The 20701-nt window shown below is 40.6% G+C and overlaps 1 protein-coding gene across 4 annotated transcripts in view; it reads right to left on the bottom strand.

Annotated features, from left to right (window-relative positions):
- Nucleotides 1–11237: 11237 nt before the first annotated feature.
- The window catches only part of chek1 (checkpoint kinase 1), a 53309-nt gene continuing 43845 nt past the window's right edge, over nucleotides 11238–20701 (bottom strand). For all 4 annotated transcript variants that reach the window (XM_043676878.1, XM_043676879.1, XM_043676876.1 and 1 more), the window contains 3 exons: nucleotides 15217–15348; nucleotides 14831–14932; nucleotides 11238–11490 (listed from right to left, as the gene is read on the bottom strand). In XM_043676878.1, coding sequence (XP_043532813.1) covers nucleotides 11395–11490; nucleotides 14831–14932; nucleotides 15217–15348 — 330 coding nt within the window. In that variant the 3' untranslated portion in view covers nucleotides 11238–11394. The remainder of the gene's footprint in view (nucleotides 11491–14830; nucleotides 14933–15216; nucleotides 15349–20701) is intronic.

The following is a 20701-nucleotide window of genomic DNA, read 5'->3' as shown; positions in this document are numbered from 1 at the left end:
ACAAGGCTCCACCCACCTTCCTTCAGCTTTCGTTACTAATGTATCCTTCTAATCCTTTCTCCCTCATCTCAATTGCCTTGAAGGATATCTGTTGTTCACCTAAACCATTTTACGTTGTGACAGATTCCACATTATCAACTCTCTCAGAAGTATCTAGGGAGAATTGAATGACACGTATCCCTGTTGTATATCTTCCACCTTTTCCTAGTGTCATTTCCTTCTTATAAAGATCACAAATATTGATGCTGAAGTAAATCCACGAAGGTTGGTATCCTGTCACCAAGTCACCTTTTATTTACACGTGCATGTTACATGACACTGACACAGCTAGCTCAGAGTCAGCTGTCAAGTGAACAGAACTTCTGACACGCCTGTTTATATCTGTCAGCCAGGGCGCCCTGATCGGACCAGGTTAATAACGCCAAATCAGGGAACTCATATTCTATGAGGTCCACCTGGCTGACCTCGTTCCAATCACTCCTGTCACCTCCTTATAAAGATGACCACAAACATAAAGACCTCCTTGGTAACCAGAACTATGACCTCAACATGCTCACCCTGCCGGAGATTCTGGGGAATGAACCAAATGAAACTTTCTCAACCAGAGGAAGCCGGAATTCCCTGGGGAGGGGAAACGGGAGAGGATCCCAATTGAAGTGTATGGTCAGATGCATTGACATCCATTGAAACATCAAAACTAGGAGCAGGAGTAGGTCATTCAGCCCTTCACTCCCACTCTATCATTCAATATGACCATAGCTGATCCTCTATCTCAGTGCCATATTCTCCACATATCCTTCAATGCCCTTTAATTCTGAAAATTTCCCTATCTCTTTCTTGAATATATTTAGTGACTAAGCCTCCGCATTCATTTTTGATAGAGAATACTAAAGGTTCATTTGTCCTAAATGATCTACCCGGTATCCTGAGATTGTGTCCTCTGATTCTAGACTCCCCAGCCAATGAAAATATCCTCCCTGCGTCTAGTCTGTCCAGCATTTTTAGAACTTTATACATTTCAACCAATAATTTCCCACCCATCTGAACTCTAGTGAATACAGGCCCAGTTAAACCAACCTCTCTCTCTCTCTCTCCTAGGACTGTCCTGCCAACCATGGTATTAGCAAAGTGAATCTCCACTTTGCTCCCTCAGTCACTCATTCTCACAAGTGTCTGGCTCAATTTCAGTGCATCATGGAACTATTACAGTACAGGGGGAGGACAATTCTTCCCATCACACTTACAGTGGCTCTACTACCATGTACCAATCTACTGCCTTTTCCCCATGTCTCTGGGCACCATTACTATCCTACAAAATGTCCGATATCCTCTTGAATGCCTCAATTGAACCTGCCTCCACCATATTTTCACTTTAAACCACACTTTCGCACTTACGATATGGCAGATCCCAGACTGCAATAGCTGTTTTGGAGAGGTTCTGCACAGTGAGATGACTTGGTTTCAAGTGTTACAGCCCCTAAGTCAATCCAAGAAAGTTCCATGCGTGCTGGTGTCAGTGCTAAGCAATGAAAGGGAACTTACAAGGGCAGAGGGCAGACGATATCAAATGAAAAATTGCAGTGAAACTGAAACAAATAAGTATGTGTTCTCTAATGAGCTATAAGCCTCTGGCATGCATGCCAAAGCAATTAGTTTCCTGACGACAACCTTGTATTTATACAATTTTGCGCCACAGGCAGCACATTAGTAAAAATGTAACGAGTTCAACTTAGGCACACGGCCAGGGATGTACTCACTAAATTAATTTTCATTGTCTTGGAAGTGCTAAGTGTCAGTTTTGGGGAAAGGATTTTAGACACAGGTGTTTACTCAAACGCTCACATGGTAGGTGTGACAGACCGCTGTCATCAACAATCTACCTCAACCCCAACCTCAGGACCTCACCTCCGAGAGGAGGTTAAAATATCACAGAGAGGTCAGTTCCATGCTTTACTTCTCTTTCAGGGCACAATGGGGACTTAAGGGTTAAAACTCCCACTACCAAAGGATCTACTGCAACAGTAACTGAAAGTCTGTTCTCTTTCAATCCACACATGTGGATACCGCCATTCCACGCAAATAAGCCTAGACAAGACCTTTGTCCTTCCCATACAGGAATAATAGCCCTGGCCCCAACCCAGTTAACTGCCTCCCTCTCCAATTGTCCTACTTCCCCTCCATATTAGCATAGGTATGTGAGTTCCCCATTTGTAGCTGGCAAAACCTTTCTGTTTTAATTCCTTTCTGTCAACACATAATCATGGAAGATACAATAATTTGTTTCTATAGTCTATTCACACGTTGTAACAGGACATCCACATTCAGCGGGTTTTGTAAAATTATAATTGCCTACTTCAAATTATGTGATGACAATCATTCATGTGACTGATAGGTCTTTGTTCAATTCCTATAAAATATACTGTCTCTGGGTATAAGGCAGAGATTCATGAAGAGTCACTACAAGGAGACACTCGGCTACTTTAGAGACGCTTTGAATCTCTCACTGGCTGTCGGATAATAAAGTTACTGCTGTTGTAGAGAAAACTTGTGTTGTCCAGATTTGTGGAACAAAGCAGGCATCAACACCGGGAGCAGCAGTGTGTTTATCCCATTTCTCACTGGCTATCCTCAGTGAACTCTCCGATTGGTGTCTGAAATAACTTCACAGAGGCCAGTATTCCCATCAACAAGTCACCCTTTATTTACGCATGCACAGCACATGGACTCGGACCCAGCTCCGAGCGAGTCCCTTGAATCAGGAGAATCCCGAGACCCCTGTTATTTTTTCTTTTTTTCTTTTTTCTTTAAAAATCTTTATTTAATTTACACCACCAACGAAGAAAGGAAAGCACCAAAGTGGCCAGTGACAAGCAGTGCCCTTCACATCAAAGGGTAATACTGTGTGATCAAACAGTGAAGGGGAGGGCAGGGATTAAATCAAAATAGAGTTGGATGGGAGACTCCCGCTTTTTTTTCCTGTTTATTTATTCTTAAATTATTTTTTTAAATCCCCACACTACCGCCTAACTATCCTGTCCTTATAACACAATCTCTCCATTCCTAGCAACATCCAGGTAAATCTTTCCTGAACCCTCTCTGATTTAATAATATATTTTCTGTAGCAAGGCGACCAGGACTACAAACAATACTCCAGATAAGATGTTGGTGAGGCCTGTGTAATCTCAACATGACATCTGAACGTCTGTACTCAAGCATCTGAGCAATGAAGGCAAATGTGCTAAACAACTTGTTAACCACCTTATCTATGTGTGACACAAACTTCAACAAATTATGTACCTGAACTCCTAGGTCTCTCTTTTTGACAACACTACCAGAGTCCTACCATTAATTGTCTAAATCCTGCCCTTGTTTCAGTTACCAAAATGCAATACCTCCAATTTATCCAAATTAAACTCCATCTGCCACTCCTCAGCCATTGACCCAATTGATTAAGATCTCTTTGTAATCTTAGATAATTGTCTTGGTGGCATTCAAATTCATGACCTCTATGTTTTGAGTTCAGCACCAGAGTCATTACACTACCATACATGAGAGAGTATGTGTATGCTTGGTACATCGTACGTGTGTCGTTCGGTCATCTGGCAGAAGAAATATTGAATTGGCAGCAATAACTCAAGACAAGATCAAATTGACAAAGCATGAAAAGTAAAAGTTTAATTTTTCAGCTTACTGAGTGCTTTCTTTGCTTCACCTTGCTGCAAATTGTGAGGAAAATAGCTGCATCATTTCTACCCATCGACAAACATCATCAGGTAGAGAGAAAGTAGTTCTGTGCGCTTTGAAGGTGGAGATCAGAGAGGTAGCGGGTCCCTGTCCATTCAGTGAACATTGGAAGGTAAAATCGACCTGGGAACTGGTGAGAGAATGCAAAGCCAGGCGAGAGAAGGACTGTTGAGGTAGTTTTTGGGGAAGTGAGTGGGAGGATCAGGAAAATAGTTAAGAGGAATTGGGGGGGGGGGGGGGGGGGGCAGGGAGTGGAAAGCAGCTCCATGACTGGGATTCAGTAAAGAGCTCTGAGCTGCAGGAACTGCAGAAATGACTTTCAGATGTGAATTGGACCTGATCAATCACGTAAGGCTTAGTTTTCATTTAATAACTGCCAATCATGGGGGAGTTTGCCAGTTCTTTGCATAAGGACTAATGTCACAGAATTTAACCATCAGGATGGCAGAACTATAATAATTAATTGTACAGGCGAGAGTGAAAACAATTCCAAAACTGCAAAGAAACCAGGGGAAGATGGTGCGGGATCAGGAATGCAGAGGAAAGTTGTTTTTTTACCACTAAAAGTCAAAGATGGACCTTCCTGGACCAAAACACATCTCAGACCTCGACCAAAAGAAAAAAAAACCCTCAGCTCCATAAGCATTGCTACAAGGATTACACAAACTAGCTTTGTATTCACCTGAACTGAGACAATTAAGAAGTAATTTTCAACAAATGGGGCAAGTCAGAACAAATCATTTCTGCTGGTTCTGGTGTCCAGGACTAAGGGCTATTTCCTTAGCCTGTAAGTCAGGACTTTTAATAGGCAAAGGATGGAAAAAGTTTGGATAATTCATCCACAAGCAGCAAATAATTAATTGGTAATCTTAATATTGAAAGTGGTAGATTTTTATTATCAAAAGTATTCAGAAAGGTGTAAGGAGTAGGATATCCAATGTTAGGGGCAACAGGCTCCTGGGACACTGTTTCAAACAGCAATTTGTCGCAATATTCTGGCCAATGCTTATCTCTCAACCAAATAGCATTAAAATATTTATAGTTATTGACATCAGTACAATTTGTGGGATCTTGCTGTGTTTCTCACATGCAAATAGTAAACACATTTCAGAAGTACTTGTAAAGTATGTTGTCATGGCATGCGGATGTGAAAGGTCTAGAAAAATTACAAGTTTGTTTGTTGACAGCAACAAACCAGTTCATGGAAGAATGTAAATTCAAAAATACTGCACAACTCACTGTAAAACAGTACATAGAACACATCCAGTAACAGAACAAAGGCACTGTTGAAGTATATCCACAAGAGCATGAAAGCAATTTTGAAAACATTCATTCTACTTGCATGGTACATGGAGTATGTCATCACTTTGGGAAATATGAGAGCTGCAAAGTTTTTCTCACTGCTCAGGAATCACCAGGTTAGACTCACCCCAGAAATGTTTCACATTCCTCAGGATCAACACTTGATCAACATCAGATAGCAATATCCACAGGCAACTGATATGTGCATTAAATGCTGCAATTATAGCCCATTGCATCTGACCGAGATTCTGACGATGCTTAAAGGAGTTCATAGGGTAAATACAAAGGAAGAAACTGTTTTCTCAGGCAGGGAAATCAGAAAAGGACAATCAGATCTGAAAATTGGGGTTAGGATAGTTATGAAGGAAATCAAAAGCATTTTCTCCCCATACAGAGAGTAATAGAGATCGGAGAAATGTCCCAAATAAAAAAAAATACTGAAATTGCATATAGGACTTGGGGAAACCACACCTTGTGTTGTTTTGGTCACTTGATTTGAAAGAACTATTTGCTTTAGAATCAAAACATTTTTTGTAGTTGCTCATGGAACACAGGTATCATTGGCTGTCCAATATTTATTTCCCGCACCTAACTGTCCTTGAGAAGATGGGGGTGAGCTGCCTCCTTGAACTGCTGCAGTCCATGTGCTGTAGGTAGACCCACAATGCACATAGGGAGGAAGTTGCATGATTTTGATTCAACGACAGTGAACGAACGATGATACATTTCCAAGTCAGGAGCCGCTTGGAGAGGAACTTGCATCTGCTGCCCGTGACCTTCTAGATGGAAGTGGCCATGGTATGGATGATGATATCCATGGATCTTTGGTGAATTTCTGCAGGGCATCTTGTAGATTGTACACACTGCTGCTACTGAGCGTCGATGATGGGGAGTTAATGACCATATCCATTCCATGGAAGCTTGAGAAAGATTTGCTCAACAATTGAAAACTTACAACAAAGAGCTGCTGCAAGACGGAAATAAGTATTTTTTTAATACATTCATAAGATGAGGGCATTGTTAGCTAGGCCAGCATTTATTGCCCATCCTGAATAGTCCAGAGGGCAATTAAGGGTCAACCACAATGTTGTGGGTCTGGGGTCACATGCAGGCCAGACTAAGTAAAGATGGCAGCTTCCTTCCCTGGATATTAGTGAACCAGATGGGTTTTTCTGAACAATAAGCAATGGTTTCATCGTCATCATTAGACTCTTACTTCCAGACTTTTAAAAAAAAATTCAAATTCTACCATCTGCTGTGGCAGGACTCAAACTCAGAACATTATCTTGATCTCTGAATTAACAGTGCTGTGATAATACCACAAGGCCATCACCTTCTCCCTAATGTAATCCTTACAGATCCAAAGTACAACTCATTGGCTGAAGACACCCAAATATAACTGGAACATGTGGGCCTTCTGCATGCACCAGGAAAATGCCCAGCTTTCAATTTTGTAGACATGTGGCAGAAATGCTATTGACAGAGGTAATGTGCTTCAGCAATGGCTGATACAACTACAGAGCCATTCACTGACCCAAATTTGCACAAGGAGTATCTTTAAGCTACAATAAAAACCATCTGGTGTCCTGTTTTACATGACGTGATCAGAAAACCATAATCTTCTGTATAACAATGCCACTGTATGCTGCTTTAGTGGAGATTGTTTTCTGTGCCTGTATGGCCAATGTGTAGGATTTGCACCTTTCTCACGACTTTGTGGATCCCAATTATGGCCTTAATAAACATACCCCACTTGCTTAATGGCTATACAAATGAGCCCAGCACTTCATGCCTCTATAAGATGAATCCTACCCTTTTAAAGGATTTTCCTAGATGATTAATGCTGTCTGGAGTGCTACTAATAACCCCCATTGCTTCAGGTTTTGTTCACAGATGAATCCTGCTGTCTGTGGTTTAAATAAATCTTTGTAGAGATCCAGTCCCTGTACACCTCCATCCCCCATCACGAAGGACTCAAAGCACTCCGCTTCTTCCTTTCCCGCCATACCACCCAGTACCCTTCCACCGACACAGCAATAAAGTTTCAACTTAAATAAATCTTGCCTTCACTGCAGTTTAAATAATAGATCTTTTGCCTCTTCTGCAGTCTGAAGTTTTCCAATATTCTTCCATTACACAATTGCTGGTTTTATTTATTATTTACCTCTTTAAATCTGGTTTTATGACATTCCCAGGTCTGTGACCTAGTTTTAAGTTGCTTCTGAGGTTCTTCAATTCCCTTACTGTAACCGTGTCTCATGGTCCCTGCTCGCTTTTCAAGATGCTGAGATGTCCAGTAGATATTACAAATTAATCTTTTTGAAAGCACGTATCCATAATATTCAAGTCAGTGGTCTGAAAGGGAATCAAGAACTATGAAGATTGTCCACAAGGGTATAGCTGAGGTAGAACACCAGACATCTTACTGAATGGCAGAGCAGGCTCTCATGGTTGAACTGCCTACCCCTGCTCCTACTACTTATACACTCATGTAAAAGGTTGTGATTGATGGAGGCATTTGAAACTTTCATGACTGAGATCAATAAGATTTTTGGGGAGTAAATATTTAATTAACATACAGCCATGATATAACTCCATGGTTACCTCCATAATCAGAGACAGGCAACTTCACTTGTTAATCCTGTTCTTAGTTTCCTTGGAGACTCTGCAAATTTCCTTCAAAAAGATTTTAGAACTAACGTAGAAAATTTATGAGGGAAGTTTATAAAAGTTTTGCTCGAGTGTGAGGAATCCCTTTTGAAGAGTGTGTTTAGACAACTGCTCACTTTACATGTTCCTCCTCTCCTTAAGAAAGGAGTGTATAGTGTAAAGTTTAATCATCTTTAGAGTTTCCATCTTCCTAACAACCAAACATCCTCAGCCAACATGGAGAGGCAAATTCAAACCCAGGACCAAATATGAAAGAACAGTACTTAATCTACTAAACTATTGGCACTAAAACGTTACCAAGTTTAATATTGAGGAAGGGAGAATTCTAAACAAGCTTTCTTCCCCTGATTATTCTGAAAAAAAAATACTCTCCTATATAAATGCATTCTCCAAACACCTCAATAATTGTCATGAAGGTGTGGTCTATTGCTCAGTGACAGCTATCTTACCAAAAATGAAAAGGTATGGATCAAGCCCCACTCTGGAGACTCAGAATACAATCTAAGTTGAAACTTTAATACAGTACTGAGGGAGTATCACACTTTCAGAGGCACTGTCATTTCAGAGATTATACAGACATCCTGTGTGCAGGGGTGTTCTCATCAATACATCTATTCCTTAAACTGAATCATTAAAATAACAGATTAACTGGTCGTTATTATCCTGCTGCCTGTGGGTCTTGGTTTAGTATAAGTTTGATGCTGCGTGTCTTACACCACACCTTTTCAAAACGCAACCTCTAGCTGTAAAGTGTTTGGGGACATCGTCATACCATGAAAAGACCTATATCAATGCAGAGATCTCATTTAATACAGGATTTATCTCACTGTGCTACAAGGTGATACAATGCATATTAAAAGCAATTAAAATATTAGATATATCACGGTACATTGCTAAATCGATTCAGTACTTTTCTAGTTTGTGACTTGCGTCATACGTCCAATCGCTACTCCATGTTGTAAAGGTCACAGCATTGGGTCAATTCCTGCACCAGCTGAGGCTACCATAACCATAAAGAATTCTCCTCAACCTCTCCCCTTGGCCAAGGAATGGTGGCCCTCACCACCACCAGTCGCCTCTCTCTGAGAGGGCAACCTTATGGTCCGGTAGTAGCTTTGGTTTATCTTTATATCCCGTGTCGTAATAGAAACTGAAACAGTGCTCTCATACAGAAACTTTTTATTCATTATTCCAAAATATTCCTTACATTTTTAAAATGGTTTTCTGAACAACAATTCCATGACAGGAGAAGTCAGCTAACTGAGCCCTCCTCCTTACAAACAGTATTGGTACACAGGCTGTGTGTCTAGTTGGCAAAACTCACCAAGTGAACTTTATGAATAAAACAAAGCAGGATTGTAAACAGGGCAAATGTCAACTTTTACTTAAAACTCTGCGAGGGTCAGTGGAAAAGAGACAAAGTAAGAGGATCAGAGAAAAGAAAAAAAATGCCAGAAATCTAAAATCAAAATACGTAATGGATCACACACCAGAAAAAAAGAGTCCCTCCTTCAGCTTGCCCTCTTCTTTTGATGCATTAGCCATTCCTGCAGTATCTCACATTGTTTTTTTTTTGGTCAGGTAGTAAATCAGGTTCTCACCAACACGTACCAGCTAATCCTGAAAGATTCCCTTCTGCAGAAGGGGAAAGCATTTACGAGTCCCCAAGACTCAATAAACTGACCTCTCACAAACTCAAGACAGTTAGATTTCACACACAGAAATACATCTACAAAGACAAACAGAAAATGAGAAAAAAAAGATGAAATATAGGATTCTTTAAACATTTGATAGCTAGTGACATTGCTTGTTTGCTGTATATTTCAGATCAAGAAACATTAACATCACACAGGATCAGGTAGAATCATTTAACTAAAGGAGAGAATAAATCTGCAAAAACATGATTCTTTGAACCAAAAAATGTCTGTTTTTCTTTCACTTCTCAGAAAGGAACAAACTAAATCAAGTTCTATTCACAATCACCCAACTGAGGAGATCGAATTTGTATCCTTTTCAATGCTCTGAAACATTTATAATTTATGGTGTTTAGGTAAAAGTGTTTCATTCCTAAATCGTGAAGCTTTAGTCTTTATTAAAAGACAGATCTCTACCTAGCTGTTTACAAAGTTATGAGACGCTATGCTTGACATTGTTCATCACATGTGCAGCATGCAACTGGCTGCAGGGATCAGCAGATTCTATTTGGAGCAATGCTGCAGCCTTCTATTGTATATTCTTCTACTAAGCAGGAGAGAATACTGGGGTCAAAGAGCAGTCTAGGCAATGATCTTGCGTTTCCGACACAAGGACAGAAGCTGCAATGCCCATTTCCCTGACTCATTCAAACCTGCCTCAAACCACATTAAAAAAAAATTAATCTGGGAGGTGGGGGAGGGGGAAACAGAGCAAATGAGAAAAACAAACACCGCTATGTTAACTTTTGAACCTGATCATCACTGAATCCTTCTGGCTCCTTAAATCTAACTCATTTCTGAAAGTGTGCAAGATTTTGATTTACCCCAAAGTGTAAATCTGTGGTAAACTGTGTACCATAACAGCAGAATACAAAGTCCACGATATATAGACCAGTAATTGCACGCAAGCTAGACGCTTTGCTAAATTACTGAGATGTGTGTTATTTGGGCACCTGATGTACTCGTTACAAATTGGCAAGTTTTTCTGCAAGTCATGATGGGAGACTGGATCATTGAGAATTACAGTGCCACGCCCACAACAATGCTTTTACAGATGATCTGAAAATTCATATTATCCAATTTTTACAGGGTTCAAATTTGAACAGCCAAATAAGACACCAAATCTACGATCGTGCAACCAACAACCATAACAGTAGAACTGCTTCTAGAAAGCCCAATCGAAAGTTAAAAATTCCCAATCACTCCATTCCATCACTAATCCCTACATTTCTCAAACACTCAAAGTTCGCAGTTGGTTGCGCTGGGTGTATAACACTGGTATTAAAATGAAACCCAATCAAAACATTCTGACAACTTTTCCAACCCACCATCCCATCTTATGTGCAAAGCATACCTTGACTGCATTTTGAAACTCGATTTTAAAAAAGGGCTCTTCCTGATTGTTTCTGAAAGTCAATTGGTCCACAGGTCGGGAGATGTTGCAATACTTGGTCAAACTACCCTGGGAACATTCCACTGTTCCCTTCATTCTTATCTTTCAGTAGATATTATTCACAAACAACTTCAAAGGCTGTACTGAATCCATTGATACCCTGATGCTCCACATGGTCAGACGATTAGATGAATTTCATCCAGTGTTACATAATTGGAGTCCTACAAATTTCAGAAGCTCCTCCTAACTTCTAAAAGAAAATGCAAGTGGATTAAACACCTAATACATTCCAACAAAGACTCATGCAATGAATCTGTCACAGAATCACCAGGAAAACAGCAGAGGATTTGACAGAGTTGGTATAGTCTGCTCAAAATTTACAAATCGGCATTCTAGTTGTTGATCCATTGTCTAAAGTGTCTCCAATAACTATAGAGGGGGAGTAACTTTTAATACTCAAAACATACACAAGCTCACAGTGTCCATAAACTGGGTGAAAAAAAAAGTATCCCAGTTGTAATCTCAGACAGTTCCTCGTAGCAGCCTTGACCCAGCAGAGAGACAATGCAATACAGGGGCTCAAAAGAAAGATCAGGTTACAGGCAGGGGAATCTTCTGAGAGTAGATGATGTCACTCAGTTTACGCCTGATGCCGACAAAGTGCCTTTTGAATTCGAGACCATCTCCCTGCAAGGAAGAAATTCATAAATATTACTGCAAGACCATGGTTTGGGAGGCAATTCCGTAAATAACCAAAACGCAAGATAATAGAATTTAAAAGGCAGGATTCTTGGCAGTGTGGAGGAATACAGGGATCTTGGGGTCCACGTCCATAGATCCCTCAAAGCTGCCACCCAAGAGTTGATAGGATTGTTAAGAAAGTGTATGGTGTGTTGGCTTTCATTAGCAGGGGGATTGAGTTTAAGAGCCGCAAGGTTGTGCTGCAGCTCTATAAAGCCCTGGTTAGACCACACTTGGAATATTGTGTTCAGTTCTACTTGGTTCATTATAGGAAGGATGTGGAAGTTTTAGACAGGTGCAGAGGAAAGTTATCAGGATGTTGCGTGGACTGGAGGGCATGTCTTGTGTAGAATGGTTGAGGGAGCTAGGGCTTTTCTCACTGGAGCGAAGGAGGATGAGAGGTGACTTGATAGAGATGTACAAGATGATGACAGGCACAGATAGAATGGATAGCCAGAGACTTTTTCCCAGGGCGGAAATAGCTATCACATCGAGGCATAATTTTAGGGTTATTGTAAGAAGATTTAAGGGAGATGGTAGAGGTAGGTTCTTTACACAGTGTGTGGTGGGTGTGTGAAATGCACTGCCAGTAGTAGTAGCAGAGTCAGATACATTAGGGACAATTAAGCAACTCTTGGATAGGCACATGGATGATAAGAAAATGAAGGATATCTAAATTAGTTTGATCTTAGAGTAGGATAAAAGGTCAGCTCAACGTTGAGGGCTGAAGGGCCTGTACTGTGCTGCCCTGTTCTATGTTCTAGAACAGTTACTTCTGTCCTCTCATGATGTTTCCTGAGAATTTTATGCTCCTATTTTGGATGGAGGGGTGAGGGTCACTTTTTATAAAACTCACTCATCGAACATACAAAATAGCAGAAGAAAGCCATTCGGCCCCTCAAGTATGTTCCACAATTCAACAGTGTCGTAGGTGATGCATTTGTTTTCATTTGTCCCTCCAACCTTCGATTGCCTTGCTTTACAAGAATCTATTTCTAATCACACTCCTGGGCAATGGAATCACCAGAGGTTGAGAGGGGCACACAAAGCCACTAATCATGTTATTTCCAATATCAGTTGATATGGGTGTTGGGGGCTTGACTGTACTGGGTTCATCTACTTCAGAAACCAAGGTCTTAAAAGCCAGCAATTCAAATCAATCGCTTTAACAGGGGTCACAGATAAACTAGGGCCGCGCAAACTTAAGTCTGTACCAAATTCTAACCACAAAAATGACCAGAGTTTGTCTCATCAGCAACATGCATTTATATAATCTAGTAAATGTGACATGGAGTTGCATAAGAAAATATTAGGACAGTTGAACAAACACTTCATCAAAGTAGTAAATTTTGAGGAACACTTTAGAGGGAAGAGAGGCTGGGAAAGTACTCTGGGGTTAATAGCATCCACAACTAAAAGCATGAGCTCCAAAGGTGAGCTAAAATTGGAGAACAGATATCTCAGTGTTGTAAGGTTTGGGAGGTTAAAGGGATGAACAAGAGCACAGACAGATTTGAATACAAGAACATAAGTTGAAGTGTTGAAGAGCCAGGACGTTATGGAGATCAGCGTACACAATATAGGATGCAGGTGACAGAGAGGTGAAAGAGTCTAAGCTATGGGGGGTAGAAGTTGGTCTGACTAGCAGCATGTTGGAACAGTCAAGTGTAGACCTAACAAAGGATGAGGTTTTCAGCAGTGGTTGAGCAGAAGCAGGAGTACATTTGGGGGTTTGATGATGATGTGGAAGCAGGTGGTTTTAGTGCTCGTGCCCATATATGGACAGAACCTCAATTTTTGTGTCAAATATAATAGCAGGACTGCAAATAATTTGGTTCTGCACCAGTTGACAGGCAGGGGAACACAGACTTAGCCAGACCTCACTGCTTCTCAGTGACCCCTACTGGTAAAAGGCGTTTGGCGAGAACTGTGAGCTCCTCTGGCTTTGAGGGCTGCAGCAAACAATCTTAAATTAAGAATAATCACTTTGGTGAGGCGCTCCGATATTGCCTGTGCAAACAACTGCAGCATATCAGGACTTTAAGAGAGTTTTCCAAAACAAACCAAAGCAATACATTTTCTTCCCTCATACAGGCCTGTAGTAATAAGACATAAGGGTTTTGGACATGAAGCCAACTGGCCTTTCATTCACCGAGCCCCTTGAATCAGTCTGAAATCTCAGACATAAATCGACACATGGATCTGGGCCAATTCAGAGTTCAAAAGTTTACGTAGTCTAGTTTACAAAGCAGACATCAGATTCAGTCAAATTGACATGCAGAGCCATTGGGGACAGTAACACTTCTTTTCTAGATATTTTCAGTTAATTGTGCTTATTCTTATCGATGCCAAAACCACTCAATTACAGTGCGGAGTTGACGTAGCAATGGGAAAAATAACTGCACACACAAGATTCGTGAGCATGCAGTCACTCCAAAGTTGTGACAGTGACTTTAAGGCAATGCTTCATGAACCTGTCAGAATCTTCCCAGCTGTCCAGGAAGAAGGATCTGTGCACCACACAATAGAGAAAATACAGTGGTGGGCTAACTGTCCAAAGCACTGAGTGTTATTGCTAACACGAGCCGTATCTCAGACTCCAACAGCACTGTCCACTAGACATACCAGACAAAACTCCAGGAGGATTGCCTTCAACAGAAAGAGTACTGGGTCACTGTATTACATTCCTCTCCGTTTTGAAAGTAAACTTGTGCAAAACAAAAATGAAGCCAATTTGTTCATTCTTTTATCTGCTGCTTTGAAGCTTCTAACTCTGTTCAGAACTAATGCCCAACCAAGTGGGGACACAAATACCTCTCTTCACTCCCCCCCCAGTCCAAAGTCTCCCTGCATTATACTTTTTCCTAATTTTTTCCAAATGCTAGTCATTTGTTCAACTAAATAGAATTTAAAAATAAGGATGAAAACAAATTCAAACAGCACCAGTTAAAACTGTGGAGAACTGAACATAAACATTTGGATGCACTGACATGTGGCCTTTTACTGGTTGCACAGTTTAATGTTTTTTATTTTGTCAGATGCAAATTGCACGAAATTTGGTGACAGTCAAAACACTGATGAATTACTGAGGTTGCAGGGTCATGTAGGTGGGGAACTCTTTTCTGGTGGGAGTGAAGATCAATTAAGGAAAAGTCAGCAATCCTGTCAGTGAAAATGGTTAAAAGATAAAAGAAGTCACTTGATAATGCCTGACAATCCACTTAAACCACCTCATCCCCAGGTAAAAAAACCTGTTAATAATAAGACTGACATAACTAATTTTTACCTTGGACAGTCTGAAATCTACCAGAATCTTCTCATTCATCTCCATCAGATTCACTTTGAATATCAGCTTGTTGTTCCTTCTGTCCATGGTTGATATGGTCACCTAGAAAATCAACACAGATGTACATGAATCGTAATGCTCAGGGCTCCACAATACATACCATCAGCAATACCCAGACTGAAAGCTCCTGTTTGGGGAGAGTGACCTGTGCTCAATGTTCTCTCCATCTCTATATTACTGAACCTGTGTTCATGACTCTTTTAGTACGTGAATTAGTTAGTTCAACACCTGACAGAGTGGCATGCAACAAAATGCTAACTTAAGCCCTCAGGTAAATTTCTTGAAACAAACTAATCGTTTCATCCACAGAGATGTTAATGTCCTACCTGGTTGTTGCAGCTCTTCTTCCAAGTGTAGCCCAGTTTCTCACAAACCTCCTTCAGGGCCAGGTAGGATTGTTCAGCATTCAACTTAGTGAAGAACCGAGTCATTCGTTTCACTAACCGTTGCCAAGAACTCTGTAAATCAAGTAGGTTGTCATGAACACAAAGCACTCTGATGCAGTGCACAAGCAACTTGTCAAACTGTGTAAAGAGTTGTCAAAGCCACATCTCCTGAAGAATACCAAATGAGAATGACCTGAAGATCATAGCTCTGTTTTAAGGGTTTGTTCCAGACATCCTGTGAATACAGAACCAGTGACAGACAACTACTTAACTCCCTAACAATTCAGCTAGTACCATAAGATTTATATTTATCAATAACACACAGACAGCTCAAAGATTTAATGTGAACCTAAGAAACAGAAGCGGAGCTTATGGCTCCTTGAGAGTGTTCCAACTTTCGACATAATCATGACAAGTGTCTTTGCTCCAGCTCCATTTTGCATCCTTTAATTTGGAGGGACTAAGAAGCTGTCTATTGCAACTTTGAAAATATTTATTGTTGGAGCATCTACAATCTGCTTCCCAAAAATATCAAACTTATCAGTTAAACTTTCCTCAGTTTCACATTCTCCAGCAAGGAAAAGCAATCTCCCTGAAAAAGGACTTTACAGGTTAGACAGTAAGATCATCTCTCATTCTTCTAAATATGGGAATAAAGAACACCGGAATTAATCTGTCATTACAAACATGTGAGTGAGTGAGTGCAAGTGAACTCAAGAACAAGAGAACGCACGTGAGAGACAGCGAGCAAGCAACAGCCAGAGAGAACGTGCGTGAGAGAGTGAGCCAGTGTCAGTGAGAGACAGCCAGAGCAAGCACAAGAGAAGAGAGCGCGAGAATGCATGCGAGAGAGAGAGCGAGTGCCAGAGAGGATGGGAGAGACGGAGCACGCGCGGGAGAGAGAGAGAGACGGATCGCGTGAGAGAGAGAGACACGGGGCGTGCGAGAGACACGGAGTGCCAAGAGAGCACATGAGAAAGGAGAGCAAGTGAGCAGGTTTCAGTTACCTGGATTATTAAGATTCCTTCCAGGGCAGGAGGGACCTGTACAAGAATGACTGGTTGCACCTAAACTGGAGGGGCATCAATATCCTGGCAGGGATATTTGCTAGTGCCACACGGGAGAGTTTAAAGTAGTGTGCTAGAGGGCTGGGAACCAGACTACAAGGTCAGCATGTGGAGTCATTGATGAGAAGGTTAAGTCAAGTAAGTCTAATGCAAAGATGAACGTTAATGAACACAGCGGCACTAGTTTATTTTAAAGTAAGGTGTAGAACAGGCAGATGAGCTTCAAAGCTTGGATAGTACATACAGCTATGATATTGTAGTCATTACAGAAACTTGGTTGAGAGAAGGGCAGGACTGACAGGTCAACGTTCCAGGGTTTAGATGTTTCAGGTGTGATAGAGAGGGATGTAGATGTGGTTGGGGAATTACATTACTGATTAAAGAGAATGTCTCAGCTGCACTAAAAGAGTACATCTTAAGGGCTCACTCAGCAAGGCCATGTGAGTAGAATTCAAGAATAAGAAAGGTGCAATCACTATGATGGAGTTACACTATAGGCCTCCCAATAACCAGCGGGAGATAGAGGAACAGATCATGTGAGCAGATCATGGAAAGATGCAAAAACAGGGTTGTTGTGGTGGGTAACTTTAACTTGCCCCATATTGACTTGGACGCCTTTAGTGCCAGAGGAGAATTTGTTAAGTGTATCCAGGAGGGTTTCTTAATGCAATGTGTAGACAGTCAATGAGGGAAAGGGTCATAGTAGACTTTGTATTGGGGAAAATAAGCCTAACCAGGTGATTGAAGTTTCAATGGGGGAGCATTTTGTGAATAGCGATTATAATTCTCTAAGTTTTAAGTTAGTTATGGATAAGGCTGGTCCTCAGGTGAAAGTGCTAAATTAGAGGGAAGCTAATTATAACAGTATTAGGCAGGAACTAAAGAAATTAGACAGGGGACATGTGGGAATCTTTTCAATGGCAGCTGATTACAGTTGCTCCTGCATGCTCCTGACCATATAAACATGCTCCTGTGAAGATGAAAGATCAGGATGGCAAGATTTGAGAACTCTGGATGACAACAGATATTGCAAATTTATTCAAAAAGGAAAAGGAAACATATTTAAGGCTTAGGAAACTGAAGTCAGTCAAGACCCTTGAGGAATATAAAGGAAGCAGAAAAGAATGCAAACCAGGAATTAGGAGGGTTAAGAGGGGCCATGAAATATTCTTGGCAAGTAAGATTAAGAAGAATCCAAAGTCATTTATACGTACATTATTAACAAGAGGGTAGCCAGAGAAAAGGCAAGTACACTCAAGGAAAAGTTTATGTGTGGAGCCAGAGGAAGTGGGTAAGGTCCTGAAAAGAATACTTTGCAACAGTATGCACCAAGGAGATGTACATGGATGATAGTGAGCTTAGGGAGGGATATGTTGATATTCTAGGGCATGCCAATACTAAGATGGTGGTGTTGCTGGGTGTCTTGAAAAACAATAAGGTAAATAAGTCCCCAGGGCCGGGTGGGATCTATCCCTAGATACTGAAGGAGGCATGGGAGGAGCTTGCTGGGGCCTTGTCAGAGATCTTTACATCCTCTTTAGCCACAGGTGAGGTCCAAGAAATCTAGATAACAGTACTGTTTCTTTAAGAAGGGCAACAGGGATAATCCAGGACATAATAGATCAGTGAGTCTTACATCAGTGGTAGGGAAATTATTGGAGAAGATTCTTAAGAATACATTTTATTCACATTTGGAAAAGAAAGGATGTATAAGGGATAATCAGCATGGCTTCATGCAGGTGAGGCCTTGGCTCACAAATTTGATTGAGTTTTTTGAGGCAGTGACAAAGGTGACTGATAACAGTTAGACACTGGATGCTGTCTATATGGACTTCACAAAAACATTTGACAAGGTCCTTCATGTTCGGCTGGTCCAGAAGATTGAGTCACATCAAATTCACGGTGAATTGGTAAATTGGATACAAAATTGGCTTGATCATAGAAAACAGGGCAATTACGGATCAGTGTTTTTCCTGACTGGAGGTCTGTGACTAGTGCAAGGATGTCCGTTTGCAATATATCTAAATGATCTGGATGAAAATGTCTGAATCGTAAATTTGCAGACAATACAAAAATTGGTGAAGTGGTGGATAGTGTTGAAGGTTTCAGCAGGATATAGATCAGCTGGAAAGTTGTGCATTGAAATGGCAGATGGAGTTTAAACCGACAAATGAGAAGTGATACATTCTGGGAAGTCAAATGCAAGAGGTAAGTATACAATAAATGGCAGGCTCCTTAGGGGATATACAGAGACATCTTGGTGTCAAATTCCATAGTTCCTGAAAGTGGCAACACAAGTGAATAAAGTGGCAAAGAGGCTTAAAGCATGCCTGCCATCATCAATCAGAACAACAATTATAAAAATTGGCAAGTCACATTGCAGCTCCGTAAGACTTTACTTTGGTCACATTTGGGAGTATTGTGTGCAGTTCAGATCTACACTTTAGGAAGGATGTGGAGGCTTTGGACAGGGTACAAGAGTGGTTTACAAAGATGCTGCCTGGATTGGAGTGTATTAGCTATAAGGAGAGGTAGGACAAACTAGGATCGTTTCGCTAAACTGTTGGAGTCTGAGGGATAACCTGATAGAAATATATAAAATTTGACAGGCATGGATAGAGTGGATAGTCAAGTCTTTTTCCCAGGATGGAAATGTCAAATACTAGGGGGCATAGATTGGAGGTGGGGGGGATTTAAAGGAGACATATGAGGGAAGTTTTTTTTGTTTACACAGAATGTGGTAGATGCCTGGATTGTGCTGCCAGGGGACATGGTAGAAGCAAACGCAATAGCAACATTTTAGAGACATCGAGACAGACACATGAACAGGCAGGGAATAGAGGGATATGGACCATGTGCAGGCAGATAGAGTTAGTTTAGAATAGCATCATAGTCAGCACAGATCAGGGTGGGCCGAAGGGCCTATTTGAGCTATACTGTTCTACAAAAACTGTACACAGCACTCCAGGTGTAGCTTCACCTACATAAGAACAGCAAGGTTACTTTTTCCTTGTATTCCAACATTTGCTTTCTAATTTCCAGTTGTACCTGAATGCTAACTTTTGTGTTCTTTGACAAGCACGCTCAAGTCCCTTTAAATACAAACTTTTACAAGTTTCACAACTGTTAGAAAATATTCTGTTTTCCTAATCTCTCAACCAAAACAAATAATCTTACACCCACTCACATTATGCTTCACCAGCCACCTTGCTGCCCATTCACTCATCGTAATCACTTTGCAACTTCCATGTGTCCCTCACAACTTACAAACCAGCAAGTTATATCTTTATCAGTCTCTTCATCCAAATTGTTAATATACAGTGTAGACATGAAGTCCCAGTGTTAATAATTACAGCATTTGATGAGCTCCACCATGTTAACGTAAAATATCCTCCTTTTAATCCATAATGTTTGCTTCCTGTCCATTAACGAATTCCCCATGAATGTGAATACGTTACCTCCAAATTGGAGTTAGTACCTTGCATATTTGTCTTTTGTGTCACACCTTATTGAATGTCTTTTAAGAAAATTCATACATCTACTGGCTCTCCCAAGCAACTCAACACTGTACATTCTCAATGAACTTTTAATGAGTTTATCAATTAAAATTTTGTGCTCTTAAAATCCATATTAACTCAATCATATTATACCCTAATCATTTTAAATTTCCTCAGCATATAGTTAAAGAGTTCCTTAATAACAGCTTCCAACATTTTCCTCAAAGACTAATGTCACACTAACTGTTTATGATTCCCTGTTTTCTCTCTCTCCTGCCTTTCCTGAAAAACCAGCATTACAGTAAGAAAATTACATTTGCTGACTTTCGATTCACTGAGGCTGTCCTAGAATTTACAGAATTTTGGCAAAATAACAACTAATCTATCCACCATTTCTGAAGCGACCTCTTTTCGAAAAATTGGATGTAAGCCATTAATTAAGTCTCGGGGATTTGATGGCTTTTAGTCCCTTAGATTACTTGAATACTTTGTTTAGCATCTCTCATTAGAATCTTGTTTATCCTCTATTTCAGTACGGAAATTGCATTTTCTATTGTGAAAGCAAGAAAGATATGCTCAACGTCTCTGCACTTTCCTGAGATATCACTGATAACTTCACGGTCTGTATCCAAGGGATCATTTACTTTCCTCCTTTTAAACCATGTAAAAAAACTCTTACAATTTGCTTTTATAGTTCTGGCTGGTTTACTTTTTCCTTTCATTGGAGCAACTTTTTGGGCAACCTATGATGGTTTCTAAAACTCTCCCACTCCTTAGGCTTCCCACTACATTTCAAGATTTTTAATCAAATAGTATCCTTAATTAGCACTTTGTGGATGGATCTTTCTCAAAAAGTCTTCT

Source organism: Chiloscyllium plagiosum, chromosome 35 (assembly GCF_004010195.1).
Source record: "Chiloscyllium plagiosum isolate BGI_BamShark_2017 chromosome 35, ASM401019v2, whole genome shotgun sequence".
In the NCBI taxonomy this organism is placed as follows: Eukaryota; Metazoa; Chordata; class Chondrichthyes; order Orectolobiformes; family Hemiscylliidae; genus Chiloscyllium; species Chiloscyllium plagiosum.
Note: the sequence above shows the minus strand (reverse complement) of the source record. Positions and strands in the feature narration are given on the sequence as shown.